Raw genomic sequence first — 20,486 nt, 5'->3', positions numbered from 1 at the left:
TGAGTTTGTAGATGACGAACCGACTTGGTACAACCACCTGCCAAGGAGTAGCAATCGTGTCTCCGACCGAGAGAGTGATGTACGCGAGTGGGCAGCCAAGCGTGATTCGATTGCCCAACAGATGTGGAATGATAGAGAGAGATTGGCGAACAATGATGCTTCGGACAGCGGGAGTAGTGCTAGTACCATTTGAAACTACCTTGCTGTAGTACATTTCCCTCATTTAGCAGTTTAGACATTTTGTGTTAATCTAGCTCTGTAATTTTCTTTTCCATGTATTGTGCAACTGTACTTTTATTTTGGAATGTACTGTTGGGTAATGTATGGATTGTCTGCTTGTGCTGAAACCCTTGTATATTCGCTGACATAATAGCATATTGACTTCTGACCTTCATTTATAGAATGGGTGAGCAAAAAGAAGGTGCCAAGCGTGAGGTTGCTCGCTCTCGTGATAATTACATGTCATGGAGTGATGATTGTACCAAGTATATGCTTGAGTGGTATATCGAGAAGCAAAGGGACAAGCCACCAACCTTCAAGTGGAAGGCACAACACCATCTACAATGTGCTAATGATTTGAATGACAAGTTTGGAATTACAGCTACAGCGAAACAAGTTGATCGACACTTTAGGTCATTCAAGGAGAAATGGAAGTGGATAAAGCTAGCAAAGGGGAGGAGTGGATATGGCTTCGATAAAGTACTTAACAAATTTAACATTGACAAGTCAGAGAAATCACCAAGCAAGCTTGGCGTAAGTTCGCTCCAGCTCACCTTTCTATTTGCATGATTTATAGTTCTCTATGCGATCATTCTTGTTTTTGCTAAACTGATTATCTAGTTTTTAATTTGAAAATGGCATGCTAGTGTTAATAGATATTCCTGTTTTGCATTTACCACTGTCAAAATATTCACTTACATAGATTATATGGTCTCCACCAGTTATACACTTGTTTTATAATCATTGTTGTGCTTTTAAATTGACCAGACTACTCAAACAATTTATTGCATTGATATGCTTTGGTTTATGTTGCAGAAAATAAAATTTAACTACCTTACTCATTCCATCAAGTTTTATCATCTCTTGGAAGAACTGTTTAGTGACTCATCTCATGCGGATGGCTCACTTGCTATTGATGTGAATAATGCAAGTGAGAATGTGGAATCTGATGGTAGTAGTGAAACAAGCAGCCACACATCCACTGCTGAACAAGGTCTTAGTGATTCTGACATGATTGCACCCAACAGTCCAGCAGAAGGCACTAGCTCAAATTTGAAGCGCAAGCATGTTAAAGCACCACATAAGAAGAAACCAAAGGTCAAGGCGCGTCGAGCCAGAGTGTTAGATGATGATGTGGCAGCGAGCATTGTGAGTCTTGCTGAAACTGTGAAATCGGCCGCCCCTATTCAGCCAATAGCAGCTACAGACCCTAATGCCAATCTTTGGAAGCACATTGAGTCGCTAACTCTCCCAGCAAATGAGAAAATTGAGTTAGCAACCTATCTTGCTAAGCCAGAACAAGAAGTTTTCCGTGGTTTCCTGAATTGTGCTAGCGACCAGACTTTTAATGCTTGGGTCCTTGATTATTTCGCGCACAAGTACGACGGCAAAGATCGCGCAACTGCTGATCCATCAATCTGAATGACATGTTTGGTGGCTTTCTTTTGGCAAGTGCTTTTGTAGTCTACTTAGCTGCTTTCCATGCACTTATGCTAAGTGGATTCCTGTGCTCTAAGGGTGTTTAGAGGGTCTTACCTTTTGTAATGCATTGCTGTAGCACAAATCTGAATTAAGCTAGTTTGTAAGAAATTACTTGATGGTGGATGGCCTTGTGCATGCTACGTTGCAATATTGCAGTGCTATGAAGATGCTTCTAAATTAGTAAATTATGCCCATGGTATGACCTGGCGTGTAAATTATGTATTGGCTTGCTTAGGTAACAAATTACTTGTCGGGACGAGTTATGCATATTTGGTAACAAACCAATTGATAGACACATGTTTTTTTGCCAAATATTGGCGAAAAACTGGCAACCAACCAATTGGTAGCCAAACATGCCAAATGTTGGCAACTTCCAGCTTTGCCAAAAATAGGCTTGCCAACAATTGGCATGCCAAAAATTGGCTGCAAACCAATCAGCCTCTACATCATCAACATCATACATACAGGAAAAAAGAAACCAGGAAGGTATTCTACAATGGAGGATCGTCATCAGGACGACGTCTTTGGGTTTGCCTTCTCCCACCCGCCGCAGGAGTCGTCGCAGCAGCTCTCCTCGCCGATGACCCGGTTGACGGTCCTGCCGACGCAGCTGGACGAGGCGCAGCCGCCGTCCCTGGCGTTGTCGAAGTCCGGCGCGAAGCCGAGGAACATGGGCGGCTGCGTCTCCATCCCGTGGCTGCTGCCCAGCGTCCCGTACTGCTTCTCCACGCCGCCGTCCTCCCGGAACCGGACCTTGCACCCGCCGCCGTCCTCCCTGCAGAGGAGCACGTCGTGGCCGGGGTTCCAGAAGATGCGCACGCGGTGCGCCCAGCACAGGTTGGCGCCGCGGTAGGAGCAGAGCACCTCGAACACCTCGTCGCCGCGCACCGCCGGGATCGACATGCGCGCCTCCTCCGCGCTGGGGATCTCGGCCCGCTCCGACCAGATGCGCACGCGGCTAGCCAAATACCTTGCTTAAAGATTATGCTAAAATCTGTCTTGTACTTGGTACAGGATTCAGGCACGGTTCAGAGTTATTTTAGTACCTTCCATCTGCTTAAATCTGAAGCTAAATACCTTGCTTAAAGATTATGCTAAACTAATTGATGCTAGCATATCAGTACACCATGTGCCCTCATACTTTTCTACTGCCACGGTGGGAGGGCTGACACCTAATACTCTTCTAATTTATTTGAGGGCCTGAAAGACAGAGCAGTATCATCTTGCTTTTGACAACAGAAGTCACACAGCTTTGGTTGAATTTTTTATATATATTGACAAATTATTTACTATCTGCTTGTACATGCTTTGCATTGCTTTTCCATTTTCTTTTATGCTTATGCATCTTATCTTTACTCAGATGGATAATTCTCAACAACAATATCTATATTACTGTATGTGGAGGCAACGCACACTACTTGTCCTTTTTGTAATGTTGGTCCTTTGGTGGAGCAAGAAAAAAGAGAGGAAGAATAGAGCTAAACGTGTCAAGTATGGTCCACTTGTCAAGAGAGATATTTGGAGGAGTACTGAACTAATTAGACTGATCGACACCTCGGAAAGGACGTGTTTGCGCCAGCTCAGGATGTATCCGGCCGTTTTCTACAAGCTGTGTGCTCACCTTAGGGACAAAAAGCTTTTGGCTGACACAATTCATGTGTCCGTAGAGGAGCAGCTAGCTATGTTTCTGAAAATTGTTGGGCAATATCACACTCATTCCTCTGTAGGATTTGCATTGTGGCGATCTGAAGAGACAGTGAGTAGGTATTTTAACATCGTCCTATGTGCCCTTGTGAAGTTAGCCCGTGAAATAATCTGCACTCGGTCTACAGATACACATGCTAAGGTCACTACCAACCCAAACAAATTTTATCCCTACTTTGAGGTAACTCTAACCAGTGTGTTATACTAGTTAATTTCCAAACTAAGTTCATTCTAATTCACACACGTTTAATTTTTTTTCTAGGGATGTATAGGGGCACTAGATGGCACCCATATTAGGGCACGTGTGCCTTCAAAATATGTGGACAGGTTTAGGGGCCGCAAGCCATATCCCACACAGAATGTCCTAGCTGCCGTGGATTTCGATCTTAGATTCACGTATGTTCTAGCAGGGTGGGAGGGATCTACTCATGATTCTGCTGTATTGCATGATGCCCTATCTCGACCAAACGGTCTCAAAATTCCAGAAGGTAATTGCACATTTAAAAAATGTTGTTTAGTCTAAACATAGTAAATTAACTTAAGGTGGTATTCCACTATGTATGTAGGAAAATTTTATTTGGCTGATGCTGGGTATGCCACCAGGCGGGGCATATTGCCACCCTATCGAGGTGTTCGCTATCATCTGCAGGAGTTCCATGGTCCGAATCGTCCAACCTCTCCAAAAGAGCTGTTCAACCACCGTCATTCCTCACTGAGGACAACGGTCGAGCGAGCCTTTGCAGCTATTAAGAATCGTTTCAAGATTCTTAGTAATAGACCTTTCGTACCCTTGAAATCACAACCCAAGGTGGTTATTGCTTGTTGCGTCATTCACAACTGGATTTTAGACAACGGACCCGGTGAGTTTGTAGATGACGAACCGACTTGGTACAACCACCTGCCAAGGAGTAGCAATCGTGTCTCCGACCGAGAGAGTGATGTACGCGAGTGGGCAGCCAAGCGTGATTCGATTGCCCAACAGATGTGGAATGATAGAGAGAGATTGGCGAACAATGATGCTTCGGACAGCGGGAGTAGTGCTAGTACCATTTGAAACTACCTTGCTGTAGTACATTTCCCTCATTTAGCAGTTTAGACATTTTGTGTTAATCTAGCTCTGTAATTTTCTTTTCCATGTATTGTGCAACTGTACTTTTATTTTGGAATGTACTGTTGGGTAATGTATGGATTGTCTGCTTGTGCTGAAACCCTTGTATATTCGCTGACATAATAGCATATTGACTTCTGACCTTCATTTATAGAATGGGTGAGCAAAAAGAAGGTGCCAAGCGTGAGGTTGCTCGCTCTCGTGATAATTACATGTCATGGAGTGATGATTGTACCAAGTATATGCTTGAGTGGTATATCGAGAAGCAAAGGGACAAGCCACCAACCTTCAAGTGGAAGGCACAACACCATCTACAATGTGCTAATGATTTGAATGACAAGTTTGGAATTACAGCTACAGCGAAACAAGTTGATCGACACTTTAGGTCATTCAAGGAGAAATGGAAGTGGATAAAGCTAGCAAAGGGGAGGAGTGGATATGGCTTCGATAAAGTACTTAACAAATTTAACATTGACAAGTCAGAGAAATCACCAAGCAAGCTTGGCGTAAGTTCGCTCCAGCTCACCTTTCTATTTGCATGATTTATAGTTCTCTATGCGATCATTCTTGTTTTTGCTAAACTGATTAGCTAGTTTTTAATTTGAAAATGGCATGCCAGTGTTAATAGATATTCCTGTTTTGCATTTACCACTGTCAAAATATTCACTTACATAGATTATATGGTCTCCACCAGTTATACACTTGTTTTATAATCATTGTTGTGCTTTTAAATTGACCAGACTACTCAAACAATTTATTGCATTGATATGCTTTGGTTTATGTTGCAGAAAATAAAATTTAACTACCTTACTCATTCCATCAAGTTTTATCATCTCTTGGAAGAACTGTTTAGTGACTCATCTCATGCGGATGGCTCACTTGCTATTGATGTGAATAATGCAAGTGAGAATGTGGAATCTGATGGTAGTAGTGAAACAAGCAGCCACACATCCACTGCTGAACAAGGTCTTAGTGATTCTGACATGATTGCACCCAACAGTCCAGCAGAAGGCACTAGCTCAAATCTGAAGCGCAAGCATGTTAAAGCACCACATAAGAAGAAACCAAAGGTCAAGGCGCGTCGAGCCAGAGTGTTAGATGATGATGTGGCAGCGAGCATTGTGAGTCTTGCTGAAACTGTGAAATCTGCCGCCCCTATTCAGCCAATAGCAGCTACAGACCCTAATGCCAATCTTTGGAAGCACATTGAGTCGCTAACTCTCCCAGCAAATGAGAAAATTGAGTTAGCAACCTATCTTGCTAAGCCAGAACAAGAAGTTTTCCGTGGTTTCCTGAATTGTGCTAGCGACCAGACTTTTAATGCTTGGGTCCTTGATTATTTCGCGCACAAGTACGACGGCAAAGATCGCGCAACTGCTGATCCATCAATCTGAATGACATGTTTGGTGGCTTTCTTTTGGCAAGTGCTTTTGTAGTCTACTTAGCTGCTTTCCATGCACTTATGCTAAGTGGATTCCTGTGCTCTAAGGGTGTTTAGAGGGTCTTACCTTTTGTAATGCATTGCTGTAGCACAAATCTGAATTAAGCTAGTTTGTAAGAAATTACTTGATGGTGGATGGCCTTGTGCATGCTACATTGCAATATTGCAGTGCTATGAAGATGCTTCTAAATTAGTAAATTATGCCCATGGTATGACCTGGCGTGTAAATTATGTATTGGCTTGCTTAGGTAACAAATTACTTGTCGGGACGAGTTATGCATATTTGGTAACAAACCAATTGATAGACACATGTTTTTTTGCTAAATATTGGCGAAAAACTGGCAACCAACCAATTGATAGCCAAACATGCCAAATGTTGGCAACTTCCAGCTTTGCCAAAAATAGGCTTGCCAACAATTGGCATGCCAAAAATTGGCTGCAAACCAATCAGCCTCTACATCATCAACATCATACATACAGGAAAAAAGAAACCAGGAAGGTATTCTACAATGGAGGATCGTCATCAGGACGACGTCTTTGGGTTTGCCTTCTCCCACCCGCCGCAGGAGTCGTCGCAGCAGCTCTCCTCGCCGATGACCCGGTTGACGGTCCTGCCGACGCAGCTGGACGAGGCGCAGCCGCCGTCCCTGGCGTTGTCGAAGTCCGGCGCGAAGCCGAGGAACATGGGCGGCTGCGTCTCCATCCCGTGGCTGCTGCCCAGCGTCCCGTACTGCTTCTCCACGCCGCCGTCCTCCCGGAACCGGACCTTGCACCCGCCGCCGTCCTCCCTGCAGAGGAGCACGTCGTGGCCGGGGTTCCAGAAGATGCGCACGCCGTGCGCCCAGCACAGGTTGGCGCCGCGGTAGGAGCAGAGCACCTCGAACACCTCGTCGCCGCGCACCGCCGGGATCGACATGCGCGCCTCCTCCGCGCTGGGGATCTCGGCCCGCTCCGACCAGACCGGCGCGCTCAGGTTGTGCTCGCTGTAGCCGTGGCACAGCAGCTGCACGTTGCCGTCCGCCATGTCCAGCTCCTCGCCCACCTGCTGCTCGTTGGTCACCACGATCAGCAGCTTCGGCGCGGCGCCCGGCAGGAACGGCGACGGCAGGCGGGGGCACCGGTACCGGAGGAAGTAGCTGGTCGCCACCACCGCGGCGATCAAGACGGCGAGGACGACGACCTTCACCGGCCCCGCGGCCAGGACGGCGACGACAACGACGACGACGATGCTGCGCCGGCGGAGCTTAGGACCGTGGAGATGGGGCTGCGCGTACGTGTGCTGTCGAGGCTGGCATGCAAAGTGGCGCGCGCCTCGCTCATGCATGTTTCGCCGTGATCCTTCCTTGGGCTGAGGGAGGCCACAGCGGAGGAAGACAAACTTAGCCAGCGGACAGAGCCGAATGAGCTCGTTTTTTCCTCTAGGAGGCCATGGGCCGCACTGCCTAATTTTGGGGCGTTTGTTCACCTGGCTAAATTTGCCGATCGGCGAAGAACACAAATGCAACACTCAAAATATCATGCCAACTTTTATTTCCATCTGGTAGCAGTCTGAATTATGGTTCCATTCGAACAACAGTAGGCACAAACTCAGAATGATCATGGTGATGATGATGATGACAACATCAGTGTTGCAGAAGGTCTCTGAACCAGTAGGCCGACGCCTTGGGGTGCCGGTACAGGTTGGGGCTGTTGAAGTCGACGTAGACGATGCCGAACTTGGAGGAGTAGCCGGAGATCCACTCGAAGTTGTCGAGGAGAGACCACGCGAAGTAGCCGAGGACGTTGGCGCCGCCGTCGATGGCCTTCTTCAGCTCGCCGAGGTAGCTCCGGTAGTACCGGACCCTCGTCGCGTCCCGCAAGTACTGGTCGCGGGTGAGGCCCCCCGGCTGATCCATTCCTGGCAACATGATGATAACAAGGTTATGATATGTGCATGACAAGATGAAGGAGAGGCATGATACCGAGCAAAGATGATATAGAGCTTCAAAAAAAGATGAAGTATTTATCCAGTACCGTTTTCGGTTATGACAATAGCTGGGTTTCCATACTTCTGGCTGAGGTAGTGCACGCACCCGTACATCCCCGACGGCACGATGTAAAGCCAGTTAGAATTCGCCTGCGAGAGTTCACGCATCGACGAGGATTGATCATGTCAATTTTCAACCCAACGGTGCAAATATGGTCTGAGAAAAAAGAGCTGAAAAAGGTTGCAGCTAAGAGCCTACTACATACCTTTGGTCCAATCGGTTTGCCATTTCTCTCAACTGCAAAAATTTCGGCAATGACTAAAGGGGTGAACCAACAACATTCATCGGAATGCAATGGTGTAAAACCTAGAGCTTAAGACAAGAAACTCACAGGCATAGGTAACCTGCCAATCGGCTGAGTAGCTGGTCGGCGTCTGCTGCGTCAATTTCTGGCCCTTCATCAGGCTAGCCGTGTACTGGTTGATCCCAATGTAGTCTGCTGAGCCCTTGACCAATTTAGCTTCATCGGGAGTGAACCTGGGCAACCTCTCTTTCACAAGGTCTTGCATTATCTGCGGGTAATGCCCGTTTATCAGCGGGTCGACAAACCTGCATCCAATGCAACGTTGATGGTATAAGCATCGGTATATATTTTGTTTATCTATCTGAAATGCTTTGTCAGAGGATGCTAGTATGGCTTACCAGCCAACATGGAAGTCCCTGGCTCTTTGAGCCGCTGCTTGGTCTTCAGTTGAGTTGGTAAGAGCCTCGTACCAGTTGAAGTCCAGAACTATTCCAACCTTCCCCTTCTGAGCTGCCTGCATTTTTTTAAATTTTTATTCAGATACTATTCTACCATCAGTTTATACAGAATGGTGTTCAGTTCACCACAAATCATACATATCTGATATTTCAAGATTTTTATCACTTGCATGCCCAATGGATTTGGGAAATAATACTAATACATTTGTGGATATATACACAATAATAGAAAATAGACCATGATTTTTTGGCCGGAAAAATAAAATAAATCATGTTGGGCGGGCATTGTTCCACAATTAATGCAGATTGACCCTGCCTGTCACACTTGATTTTGTAAGAAAAAAATAATTCAAACTACACTCCTGAAGGCTGAGCCTAGTATAATTTAAGGTTCAAGTAGAAAAATACCTGATACTTAGTCCGGTATCTTGCAACTGCATAACCATGTGCTAAGAGAAAATTGTGAGCAACGATGTAAGGCTCTGTTGCTGAGTTGCCACCGGCAGCGCATTTGCTGCACCTCTGAGGAGGATTCGACCCTACATCGTAACCAAGAAGCGCAACAATCCTTGGTTCGTTGAATGTAAACCAGTGCTTTACACGATCGCCGAAGGTCTTAAAACAAAAGTCAGCGTAGTCTGCAAATAGTCCCCTACAGAACAAATATTATGAAGATAGTCATGCACTGCTCATTGTTCAACCTTTCATATCAGAGGTACATACGAGATATAGCATGCTGTATTTACCTAGATAAACATATAGTGCTTATATGTTGTGCATTTTACTTTCGGGTAAACATACAGAAACTTGCACATGCATAATCTTCATGCTCAATACGCAAAGTCACTTTAGACAATTATTACTGTACACAGAGTCACAGAGTAACTGGTAATTTGTCTAAACCATTTTAGCTTTCTCAGTATATATGCTAGTTTCTAATTCCAAACTACAAGTACTCCAAAGTGAGAAGGTAAATGTAACACATGAGTACATAGAAAGATACTAGAATATTAGTTTGACTTACACTGTCTTAGCATTTAACCAGCCTCCATACTTCTTCTCAAGTGCAAGAGGGAGATCGTAGTGGTAAAGATTGATATAAGGAGTAATGCCTGCTTAGTTTCCATGTAAACATTCAGATAGCATTCAGGTTCCCATGTTAGTTTCACAGGTTGAAATACATGCTTAGTTGCGCGCAAAAAGGGAAATACTATACCTTTCTGAAGAAGGTAGTTTATCAGATTATTGTAATACGCGACGCCTTCTTGGTTAACTTTTCCGTCACCATCTGCGTAAGTCAAAGATGCATAAGGGTGCTAACTCTTGTGTTTCATTCAGAATAATATTGGAGTTATGTATTAGCATTTAGCATGCTACGGTTCCAGCCAAATTCAGAATTACCTGGGAAGATTCTGGACCATGAGATAGAAAACCGGTAGGCATCGAAGTTTAATCCTTTCATGAGATTAACATCTTCCTGTGCCAACATAAAAGAACATATCATAAGGCCCTGGGAGTTCTTTCTCTGACAGTTGTAGTGTGAATGTTAACAATTAGTACTGCACCGGGATATGTCAACCAGCTCAACTTTTGTGAACTGTGATATATGCAGCTGTGATTTTGTAGTGTTTACAATTAGTACTGCGCCGGGAGATGTCAATCGGCTCAATTTTTGTGAAATGTTATCTCTGCAGTGTAATTTTGAATGGGTACAGGTATTTCACTTGGAGAAAGCTTGGTCAGCCATCACTTCACTGACCAAATGAAGATGGACATTGCCACCAATTAGCTTCTATTGACAAACAAAATATGGTACTACTCCGTCCCATAATTTTTTTGACATAATGGGACGGAGGGAGTATCTACGTCTTGCACGGTGTTATAAAGGTCCCAGAGGAGCAGCAGTAAAAGGAATAGAGATTTCAACTAATTTCTGACATGGAGGTCATTATGATTTCTAACACTAAAAGATGCGCCTCTGTTTGCTTCGGATGTGGCAGTAGAGTACCTTGTAGCGATGGTACTGATCCGTAGTAACGTCTGCATTTTGATTGCCCGCAATGTTGCCTGCTCGTTGCAACACAAACAAGAAAAATGTTACTCCCTCTGTTCACTTTTATAAGACCTTCAAGACATTTCAGACAATATGTAAAACAGCCTATTTTGAGCTGTCTAAAAGGACTTACAAAAGTGAATGGAGGGAGTAGTGTGGATGGATGAGAGGTCGAAGAAGAATGCACTTGGGATCTAAGTTTAAATTCTAGCAGCACGTTGAGTGTTTACTCACCTATCTACGCACAAGCAAAAGATGCATAGGTCTTTATATATACAATCATCAAACAATGAGCAGTACTATCGATCAAGACAGAATTAATCGTTCTCCAGCATTCGTACTCCCTCCGTTTGTTTTTACAAGACGTTCAGACAACTTGCTTTGTGCTGTTTTTAAACAGTGTCTGAAAGTCTAAAACGTCTTATAAAAACAAACAGAGGTAGTACATAATAAGTGATTTTTTTGTCCTTGGCATATGTTCGAATCGGAACTAGTGCTGAGCAGCTCACAGGCGTTAAGGAAAAACCACTGGTAAGGCGCTGGTGCTAAGCAAGAGACAGAGGAGACGGGCGAATCTCACCTGGGACGTGGGCGAACGCGTCCCAGATGGAAGGCCCGCGGCCGCCGCCGGCGGCCATGCCCTCCACCTGGTACGCCGACGTGGCCGTCCCGAAGACGAAGCCCTTGGGGAAGGACGCCCGGCTCAGGCCGCCCAGCCAGTTGGGCCGGCGCGGCGACGCCCCCGCGGCCGCGGCTCCCACTCCATGGCACGCCGCCACCAGCGCCAGCGCCAGCAGCAGCAGCAGCAGCACGCGGCTCGCCGACCTCGCGGCCATCTCCCCCGCCATGGCACGAGACGCAGAGCCCCTTCAGTTCGCACCCACCCACTGGCCTGCGACTGGCAGCTCGCTGCTCGCTAGTGATGCCAGAGCAGCGGCACGCTCTTCAAGTAGTGTTTGTGGGCGCGTCCTGCCTAATAATTGCCGGCGCGGTGGGGCGGGGCGGGGCGGAGGGCATCTTTTCTGGCGGTGCGCGCGCGTGGTCGAGGCTGGCGGCACGGGCGTGCTGGAGTAGTCCACTGGCTGGCACGGCCGCGTGGGTCACGGTGTCCCAGGACCAGGCGACGGACGGTCTACGGGGGGAAGGATGGAGGCGGTGACGAGGCGTGGCCGGCCGGAATGATTAATGGTGGCCAGTTCACGCCTGTCGGGGAGCGTCACGTGGCGGGGCCTTCCTCCGGCCGGGGATCGGCCATGTGACGCGGCATGTGGGAGTGTGGAGGATGGCGGAGGTGCGAGCCCCGAGCCAGGCGGCGGCGAACATGTCGCGGTCCGTGCGCGCGTGCGTTCGGTGTCCACCGCCGTGCACGGGAAACCTCGGAGCTGGACTGGGGCTCTGAGCTGCACGGCTGCACCGGCGCCGGTCGGTGCTGCCTACACTAGGCAGGCGCCAGGTAGGTTGGTACAGATCGGACACATGCTGCGGGTGAAACCTTGCACATGGTCACGGCAGCACAGGTAAAGAGCAAGTCCATCGCGCCGACGCAAAACTGTCGGCGCGTAATTTGTTTGGCTTGAAACGGATACAAATCGGTGCCCCACTCAAATGGACAAGCGTCCTATTTTTTGTCCGCGCGTGACCTATTTCAGGCCCAGATTTGAGCCAGTTTTACGTCGGCGTGGACACGGAGCGGACGCGCGACGCCCATCCTTGTCCTGCCCCTGGCCCGCCAGTCGGTGGCACAACGTCCAACGGCCAACACACCTGGCCACCCCCGCCCCTCGCCGCTGTCCCTAGTTCCGGCCGGTTGGACGCTGCCCAGGCCACCGCCCGGACCCATAAACCTTCCCTGGCAGCACGCCGCACTCGACGACCGCTCTTGCCGGCGTTGGCGGACTGTTTTCGCCACCGTCGTAGCACCCCCACGACCACGCCACCCCCCTCGCCTTCGCCGTCGGCAATGACCCAAGCTCGGCGTCCTCGCTCACCGGTCGCCGCCACGGTCGCTTCCACGCCGATAGGCTTGCTGCCTGGTCTTGGAAAAACGTGGGGCTCTTCACCAGCCGGCTTCTACCTCCATGCCTCAGAGGTGTGACCTGGGGCTCTGAGCTGCACCAGCACCAGTCGGTGATGCGTACACTAGGCAGGTTGGCCACCGCTTCCCCCTTCCTTCTCATCCCTCACCGTCATTAGGGGGCGCGCCCAGGCGAAGCCTGGTCAACATTGACAACACTGGCGCCTATTCGTCCCCCGCTCGATGGGGTTGACGTGGGAGGGGTGGATGTGATGGTTGACCGTCAAGGTTGACGCGGGACGGGCGGATGTGATGGCGGTGTGCGCTTGGCGTGGATGCGGCGGAGGATCGATTTGTTCCTCTCTGAGGCAAGGGCTGTGGGCGGCCGTCTCTGTCGTGGCAGTTGGCTGGCGGAGGTGGGCGGTAGCCCTCCTCTGCTTACGTTGTTGGATCGGAGGACGATGGTTGATCTTTTTGGACTGCTGCTCGTGGATCAGCGTGTGGCCTCGATGGCTGGCCGGTGTGACAGGGGCCTTCCCGAACTTATTAGTCGATTTAGAGCATCTCCAACAGCCGCGCTACGCGCCACGCGCTAAAAACTACTTTGCCGCGCGCCTTTCGCCTGGTTTTGCGCGGCCGGCAGCGCTGGCTCCAACAGCCGCGCCAAAATGCAGCGCGCGCGCCGTGCTAAAATGCAGCATGCGCTATCGCATGCACATAGAGAAAAAATCCTTGTGCCTTTTCCAATAGATATTTTACATTCATAGATAAACGATACATAGATATTTTACATAGTTCCAAAGCATAGATAGATAACTACGGTGCAACGGCATAAAAAAACTACTAGATTGTGCGCATGTACAACTTCTTAAATGCCATTGGATCTGAGATCCAACGACTTCCAGAAGCCCATATCATGGTATCACCTAAGGGCCGATAGCACCATATATTTTCCCCTATGCAGAATGCTTGCCAATCAATGCATGAAATCGATTAGTTTCTAAACAATTAAATAAAAGAAGTTTAGCTAAAAAAACTAAACACATATGCACTGAAAAGATTAGTTGTTAAGCCTTTTAACGCACTTAGCATCTCACCAAACACTGAAAGAAGTCTTATAGGTCAATACTGAGGTGGCATATCAACTAAAGAAAAAGAGAGGCAAGTAATATGTTAATGAAGAGATGACTTTTAACACGTCCCTACGCGGTCTTATTCTCAGATCTGACATAACTTCTCTCCCTAGTTTCCTCTCGTTCCCTTCTCTCCACAACTAGGACACAATGTTTGACATGCAAACATGATCCAATTTGCTCTGTGTGATGGGAGCTTCAACTCTTCTTTTTTCTTTTTTCTTTTTTTGCCAAAACGACCTGGGTCGATTATAAAAGTTCATCAGAAGTACAAAAGCTTCAACTCCTCTTTGAATCTCCGTTTGCATCCACATACATAGGGTTGGTTCTCTTCCATTAAAGATTGCATCGATTGGCAGTGGTGCCAATACTACCAACTCTACGAACAAGGGCACATTTTGGTACCTTGCTCCAAGGAGGACGACTTTACTGGTGCTGGTGAGGGAGCTGTCTAATTTCTCAATTGGAACAAGTGAGTAACCATGATGAGGTTGTTGGTGCGGTGAGCTTTTACATTAGTGGCAGATCATCACCAAAGTGGCAGCCGCGGCTCAATTTCCACAGATCTGGGTGCACACAAACAATAGTGTGAAACTGCGCAAGGTTGTTCCAATACACTCTACGCTGCAGAACATTTTCACAGACAATATGCTGCTGGCGTCCACTGCTTATCAAGTACTGCTAGCTAGCTGCCACAGCAAGAGAAAATAAACTCACCACTAGAAGGAGAGCATGAAGATGGAGGGAAGAAGCAGATACAAGCAAACCAGCAGGGAGAGCAGAACCCGGGGGCTGCTCGAGGTGGCCGAACCACCAGCTGCTGCCATGTTGCTGCCTGACACGCCGGAGCCAGCCTGAGTGCCGCCGGAAGTAACCGTGCCGTCTTTCGAGGAGCCGGGCCCCGACGCCTGCAGCATCTTCTTGAACCAGTAGGCCGAGTCCTTGGGGTACCGCTTGAGGGTGGTGAAGTCGACGTACACGATGCCGAACTTGGAGGTGTAGCCCGACAGCCACTCGAAGTTGTCGAGGAGCGACCACGCAAAGTAGCCGACCACGTTCGCGCCGTCGTCGATCGCCTTCTTCAGCTCCGCGAGGTACGTCTTGTAGAACTCGACCCTGGAGGCGTCGTGCAGGAACTCCTCGCGGGTCAGGTTCGCGGGTTGGTCCATTCCTGGCACCATATCATATCACCGTGATTTGTATTATATATGTATATATTTGTTTTGATGGACATTGTTGCATGTAGAGTTTGTTTTTTCAAGTTGTCAAAGGAGGATAAGGCCGTTTTTTCAAATACCGTTTTCGGATATGATGATCGTCGGGTTGTTGTACTTCTCCCTTATGTAGTTCACACATCCGTACATGCCCGTCGGCACGATGTAAAGCCAATTGGAGTTCGCCTGCACACAAATTGACACACCACCAGATACTCGCTTGTTAGTTTTTGCACTTGTCAAATCTTGTAACGCTGGCAGAAGAAACTGCAATGTGATGTTGCAGGAGGAAATGGCTATACATACCTTCTGTCCAATCGGTACGCCATTTCGCTGAACTGCATGTGTAAAGGAGAGGGTGAGAAGTGATGTATCTTGAGTAACTGCATTGATTTATATTTATAAAACCTGAATCATACATATAAGTTGACGACTCACATATATATTGAACATGCCAGTCTGATGAGTAGCTTGTTGGTGGTTGCTGGGGCATTGGTTGGTCCGCCATGTAGGTCGCTGTGTACTGATTTATCCCAATATAATCTACAGAGCCCTTGACTAACTTGGATTGTTCAGGTGTGAAACTAGGTAACCTCTCTTTTACAATATCTTGCATGGTCTTCGGGTATTGGCCATTCAGTAGTGGATCAAGAAACCTGAATTTCCGGCATAATTTTTTTCAATAAAGGGCAATTGCATCAAATGAAAACCTGAAGTTTGTGACGAATTACTGCCATGGTCTTACCAACCAACATGGAAGTCCCTAGCCCTTTGAGCTGCTGCTTGGTCGGCGGGTGAGTTGGTAGCAGCTTCATACCAGTTGAAGTCCAGAACTATCCCAACTTTGCCTTTCTGACTTGCCTAAATTATGTCTGAAGTCAGATGACAGGATCGTACACAGCAATACAAATACATATGTGACATAGTTGCCTCAATACTTACTTTTCCGCTACAAATGCACATAACACTTATAGTCACATATTAGAAGCACATTATTTTAGTAGACAAAAATGCTTTCCCTACCATATACAAACCATATGGCAAAGCAAAAGAATTTCAAACTTGCAGCCGAATATCCTTCTTTGAAAAAAAAACGTTAATAAGAAACTTTAGCCACTTGGCATAGCATGGATTATTTTTTGCAAGATACTGAATTTAATTACATTCAGAACTAATTCCAGAAAGCAACCAAAACTTTATGCTGACAAATTAGGCTAATTATTGTGTACATATACAAACTACCATGTTACTAACCTGGTACTTGTTGCGGTATCTCGCAACTGCAGTAGCATGAGATAAGAGAATGTTATGAACAACAGTGTAAGGCTCTGTTGCTGAGTTCCCACCGGCAGCGCATTTGGTGCACCTGTTAGGGGGATTCGTTCCAGTATCAAAGCCAAGTGCTGCCACTATCCTTGGCTCATTGAATGTGAACCAGTTCTTAATTCGATCACCATAAGTCTTGAAACAAAATTCAGCATAGTCCGCAAATATGTTCCTACAGAAAAAGGACGGAGAAATGTTTTAATGCTCCTTGACCCATGTAAAAACTGTCATAAGCATAGAAGTTGCATTCTTATATGTACCAACAATTATACACAGAAATTACATATTATGTTGGTATGTTCACAATGGAAAGTGAAAACTCAGTCATGGTCAAGAATTGTGGTTGTTAAGCTTCTTTTCTTTCTGCTCTTATATAATCTTGGAAGAAAACACCTTTCTTTAATATACAAGTAATGTAGCTCTCCTGCATATCCTGTATTATAAACAATCAAGTCTAGACTAAATACGTTTAAAATGTTGGCAAAGTCCAATATCTACCTTATCAATGTGTAAATTACTCCAAAATGGCAAGGCAATACCAATAGACAGGTGCGTGTGCGTGAAAAGGGACAAGTAATATTTAGTGTGACTTACGCGATCTTTGGGCTTAAAAAGCCATCATACTTCTTCTGAAGCGCAAGAGGGATATCATAGTGGTTGAGATTGACATAAGGGGTGAGCCCTGCTCAGTTTTGACATAAGGAGTGAGCCCTGTTCACATAAACACTTGAAGAATTGAACTACTCCATTTGATATTTTGATGCCGTACCTTGCTTAAGGATGTAGTCTATCAGATTGTTGTAATACGTTACACCTTCTTTGTTGACCTTCCCCTCCCCATCTGAATCAAACCAAAATGCATCAGAGAAACAGCTGGAGTAGATGATACAGCAAGAGTCAGATTTGATGTACCTGGGAAGATCCTGGACCATGAGATTGAAAACCGATACGCGTCGAAATTCAGGCTTTTCAGGAGATCAACATCCTCCTGCAGTGGCATAAAAGGGCAACGAATATCAGTCTGGCAGAATCCCTTTTTTTAACTCAGCAGATTTATTTTTACAACAGATTGTTGCGACTCCCAAAATTGTAGTCAAAATGGACTTAGTGCACATCAACGCTGTAAGACAATAAGTTTTGGGGAACCAGCACAACCCTCTAGGGGTGGCTTATCTCATTATATATAATGGTTGTGTTACAATACGTACATAAGTACAGAAGCTATACATAGTCTAACACCCTCCCTCAATCTTAGCCACTTTCTAAAGAACTGAGAAGGGTAAGATTGCGCCTACAAGCCTCAAACTGTGGCAGCGGTAAAGGCTTAGTGAAGATGTCTGCAAGTTGATCCTTAGATGAGATAAACTTGATCTGGAGTTGCTTCTGCGATACACGTTCCCGTACAAAGTGATAGTCAACTTCAACGTGTTTCGTTCGGGCATGAAATACTGGATTTGCAGAAAGGTATGTAGCACCGATGTTATCACACCAAAGAATAGGAGGCTGTGGTTGAGACAAACCCAACTCCTGAAGCAAAGACTGCACCCAAATAATCTCTGCAGTAGCATTAGCCACAACCTTGTACTCAGCTTCAGTACTGCTACGTGACACAGTAGCCTGTTTCCGAGCACTCCAGGCGATCAAATTAGAGCCAAAGAATACTGCATAACCCCCCGTGGATCGCCTGTCATCTGGGCTACCAGCCCAATCTGCATCAGAGAAGGCCGAAAGGACCCGAGAGGAAGTCGGCCGAATATGCATACCAAATGTCAGGGTGAACTGAACATAACGAAGAATGCGTTTAACAGCAGCCCAATGAGTATCTCTGGGAGCCTGAAGATACTGACAAACCCTGTTAACAGCATAAGAGATATCTGGTCTCGTGATCGTCAAGTACTGAAGTCCACCAACAATGCTCCTGTACTCTGTGGCATCCGCAGGAGACAAAAGCTCACCATCAACAACTGTTATCTTGTCGGTAGACGACATGGGTGTGGTGGTCGGTTTGCACTTCAGCATGCCAGCTCTTTGTAACAACTCCAAGGAGTACTTCTTCTGCGTAAGGACAAGACCAGTAGCACGAGAAGTGACCTCAACTCCAAGAAAGTAGTGAAGCTTCCCAAGATCTTTGACCGCAAAATCAGCACCAAGAGAGCAGACAAGAGCATTAGCAGCATACTGAGAAGAGCTGACAAGGATAATATCATCGACATATACCAAAAGGTACATAGTGACTTCTGGCTTCTGTAGAAGAAATAATGAAGTGTCAGCAGTGGACGGCACAAACCCATGAGCACGAAGGGCAGAGGCAAGGCGGGCATGCCAGGCACGAGGAGCTTGCTTCAAACCATATAGTGCTTTGGAAAGACGACAGATATAGTCAGGACGATCAGGATCAGAGAAACCAGGCGGCTGTTTCATATAAACCTCTTCCTCCAAAAATCCATGTAGAAAAGCATTCTGCACATCAAGTTGACGAAGTGACCAACCACGAGAAACAGCAATGGAGAGAAGAAGCCGAATAATGGTAGGCTTGACGACAGGACTGAAGGTGTCCTCATAGTCAAGACCATGACGCTGCCGAAAACCGCGAGCAACAAGTCGTGCTTTGTAACGCTCAATAGATCCATCCGAATGCTTCTTCACTTTGAATACCCATTTTGAGTCAATAACATTTACCCGTGGTGGTGGAGGAACGAGAGTCCATGTCTTGTTACGAAGAAGAGCATGAAACTCCTGCTCCATAGCCTCTCGCCAATGTGGAATGCGCAGGGCAGCCTGATATGAGCGAGGCTCAGAAGATGGATCCGCAACAGCAGCAGTCAAACAAGCAGCCAACCAAGCAACCGTACCATCCTTACGTTCCTTAGGTTTGAAAATGCCACTGCGACTGCGTGTATGTGGTCGGGACACAGGAACCACCGAGGTCGACGGAGCAGCCTGCAACGGGCTGGAGGACGGCGACGTTGACGAGTCAGCCGGTGACGAGGAGCCAGTCACGGTAGCCTCGGACTCGGTCGACGAAGAAGGCCGGCCCACCGGCGAAACCGGCAGAGCAGACGAAGCAGCTGGTGACTCCGGCATCACAGACCGGGCCGTTGGCGAGCTCGGCATAGTGGGCCGTGGCGCGGCCGGTGTCGCGGGCCGATCCGCGGATGAAGGCGACATGAGGACCCGAGCCGCGGGCGAAGACGGCGTGACGGGCCGAGCCGCAGGCGAAGACGGCGTGACGGGTCGAGCCGCGGGCGACTCGGCGGCCGCTGGCGAAAAAGGCCGAGCCGCTGGAAACTCGGCGATCGCTGGCGTAGCGGACCGAGCAGTGGAGATGCTCGGCGCGACGGGCTCGTCGGGTGACCATGCATGAGCACGCGAATCGACGCCATGCAACATAGGGCGATCGACGTGCCCACCAGAAGACGACGACGATGATGGTGAATCCTCCAACAGCTCCAAACGAGCTCCACGTCCGGTTCCTGCACCATGGTTAGGTAACAGCAAAGGAGAGTATGCAACATCATCAAATTGGTCAGAAGCAACAGAGGATGAATGCAGGGATGGTGGTTCGACAGTAGACACAGGAAGGTTGGCAAAGGGAAAAACATGCTCATCAAACACGACATCCCGAGATATATAGACACGATTAGTGGGAACATGAAGACATTTGTAACCTTTATGAAGAGAGCTATAGCCAAGAAAAACACACTTCTTAGAACGAAACTCAAGCTTGCGCTTGTTATATGGACGAAGATGCGGCCAGCAAGCACACCCAAATACCTTGAGAAAGGTATAATCAGGTTGTTCATTAAGGAGAACCTCAATGGGAGTCTTCATGTTTAAAACACGAGTAGGAGTACGGTTGATGAGAAAGCATGCAGTGGTGAAAGCATCACTCCAAAACCGAAACGGAACAGATGCATGGGCCAAAAGAGTAAGACCAGCTTCAACAATATGACGATGCTTACGTTCGACTGAACCATTCTGTTGATGTGTATGTGGACATGCTAAACGATGAGCTATCCCAAGCGACTGAAAGAAAGAGTTGAGGTTGCGATACTCGCCCCCC

The 20,486-nt window shown here is 47.3% G+C and overlaps 4 protein-coding genes across 7 annotated transcripts in view; 2 read left to right on the top strand and 2 right to left on the bottom strand.

Moving 5' to 3' along the window:
* The window catches only part of LOC123087156 (uncharacterized), a 3,676-nt gene extending 1,913 nt beyond the window's left edge, over nucleotides 1-1,763 (top strand). Inside the window, exons 2-3 of one of the 2 annotated variants that reach the window (XM_044509071.1) lie at nucleotides 402-753; nucleotides 1,036-1,763. In XM_044509071.1, the coding sequence (XP_044365006.1) occupies nucleotides 402-753; nucleotides 1,036-1,641 (958 nt within the window). In that variant the 3' untranslated portion in view covers nucleotides 1,642-1,763. Of the gene's footprint in view, nucleotides 1-6; nucleotides 754-1,035 lie in introns of those variants that run through there. The other variant, XM_044509072.1, reaches the window with a different exon arrangement.
* A 956-nt stretch (nucleotides 1,764-2,719) lies between these two features.
* On the top strand, nucleotides 2,720-6,021 carry LOC123087154 (protein ALP1-like). 3 transcript variants are annotated; one of them, XM_044509069.1, is made up of 3 exons: nucleotides 2,720-3,586; nucleotides 3,668-3,893; nucleotides 3,972-5,019. In XM_044509069.1, exons 1-3 carry the CDS (start codon nucleotides 3,005-3,007, stop codon nucleotides 4,457-4,459), a joined length of 1,296 nt encoding a protein of 431 aa, XP_044365004.1. In that variant the 5' UTR covers nucleotides 2,720-3,004; the 3' UTR covers nucleotides 4,460-5,019. The 3 variants fall into 3 exon arrangements, with proteins under 3 accessions (XP_044365004.1, XP_044365003.1, XP_044365005.1); XM_044509068.1 differs by lacking the exon at nucleotides 3,668-3,893 and adding an exon at nucleotides 5,302-6,021 and having other exon boundaries at nucleotides 2,735-3,465; nucleotides 4,668-5,019; XM_044509070.1 differs by adding an exon at nucleotides 5,302-6,017 and having other exon boundaries at nucleotides 3,570-3,586; nucleotides 3,668-5,019.
* Nucleotides 6,022-7,453: 1,432 nt separating this feature from the next.
* LOC123087153 (beta-glucosidase 7) lies at nucleotides 7,454-11,681 on the bottom strand. Its single transcript, XM_044509067.1, has 11 exons — nucleotides 11,317-11,681; nucleotides 10,692-10,750; nucleotides 10,085-10,160; nucleotides 9,900-9,971; nucleotides 9,708-9,795; nucleotides 9,092-9,335; nucleotides 8,624-8,739; nucleotides 8,313-8,530; nucleotides 8,187-8,218; nucleotides 7,968-8,070; nucleotides 7,454-7,851 (listed from the first exon to the last, which is right to left on the bottom strand). Exons 1-11 carry the CDS (start codon nucleotides 11,582-11,584, stop codon nucleotides 7,577-7,579), a joined length of 1,551 nt encoding a protein of 516 aa, XP_044365002.1. The 5' UTR covers nucleotides 11,585-11,681; the 3' UTR covers nucleotides 7,454-7,576.
* Nucleotides 11,682-14,412: 2,731 nt separating this feature from the next.
* The window catches only part of LOC123087152 (beta-glucosidase 8), a 10,563-nt gene continuing 4,489 nt past the window's right edge, over nucleotides 14,413-20,486 (bottom strand). Inside the window, exons 3-11 of the mRNA XM_044509066.1 lie at nucleotides 17,336-17,411; nucleotides 17,193-17,264; nucleotides 17,018-17,105; nucleotides 16,352-16,595; nucleotides 15,843-15,958; nucleotides 15,536-15,753; nucleotides 15,404-15,435; nucleotides 15,181-15,283; nucleotides 14,413-15,054 (exon numbers count right to left, since the gene is read on the bottom strand). Coding sequence (XP_044365001.1) covers nucleotides 14,603-15,054; nucleotides 15,181-15,283; nucleotides 15,404-15,435; nucleotides 15,536-15,753; nucleotides 15,843-15,958; nucleotides 16,352-16,595; nucleotides 17,018-17,105; nucleotides 17,193-17,264; nucleotides 17,336-17,411 — 1,401 coding nt within the window. The 3' untranslated portion in view covers nucleotides 14,413-14,602. The remainder of the gene's footprint in view (nucleotides 15,055-15,180; nucleotides 15,284-15,403; nucleotides 15,436-15,535; nucleotides 15,754-15,842; nucleotides 15,959-16,351; nucleotides 16,596-17,017; nucleotides 17,106-17,192; nucleotides 17,265-17,335; nucleotides 17,412-20,486) is intronic.

This window comes from Triticum aestivum, chromosome 4A (genome assembly GCF_018294505.1).
Source record: "Triticum aestivum cultivar Chinese Spring chromosome 4A, IWGSC CS RefSeq v2.1, whole genome shotgun sequence".
In the NCBI taxonomy this organism is placed as follows: domain Eukaryota; kingdom Viridiplantae; phylum Streptophyta; class Magnoliopsida; order Poales; family Poaceae; genus Triticum; species Triticum aestivum.
Note: the sequence above shows the minus strand (reverse complement) of the source record. Positions and strands in the feature narration are given on the sequence as shown.

What these genes read in the sequence shown, in the direction of transcription:
- LOC123087153 (XM_044509067.1), bottom strand. Translation starts at nt 11,584, where the DNA reads ATGGCGGGGGAGATGGCCGCGAGGTCGGCGAGCCGCGTGCTGCTGCTG. An exon ending in AAACTACCTTCTTCAGAAAG is followed by an intron (nt 9,796 to 9,899) that starts GTATAGTATTTC and finishes GAAACTAAGCAG; the next exon opens with GCATTACTCCTTATATCAAT. An exon ending in TATTGTCATAACCGAAAACG is followed by an intron (nt 7,852 to 7,967) that starts GTACTGGATAAA and finishes TCATGTTGCCAG; the next exon opens with GAATGGATCAGCCGGGGGGC.
- LOC123087154 (XM_044509068.1), top strand. Translation starts at nt 3,005, where the DNA reads ATGCTTTGCATTGCTTTTCCATTTTCTTTTATGCTTATGCATCTTATC. An exon ending in TCTGAAGAGACAGTGAGTAG is followed by an intron (nt 3,466 to 4,667) that starts GTATTTTAACAT and finishes CTTCATTTATAG; the next exon opens with AATGGGTGAGCAAAAAGAAG. An exon ending in AATCACCAAGCAAGCTTGGC is followed by an intron (nt 5,020 to 5,301) that starts GTAAGTTCGCTC and finishes TTTATGTTGCAG; the next exon opens with AAAATAAAATTTAACTACCT.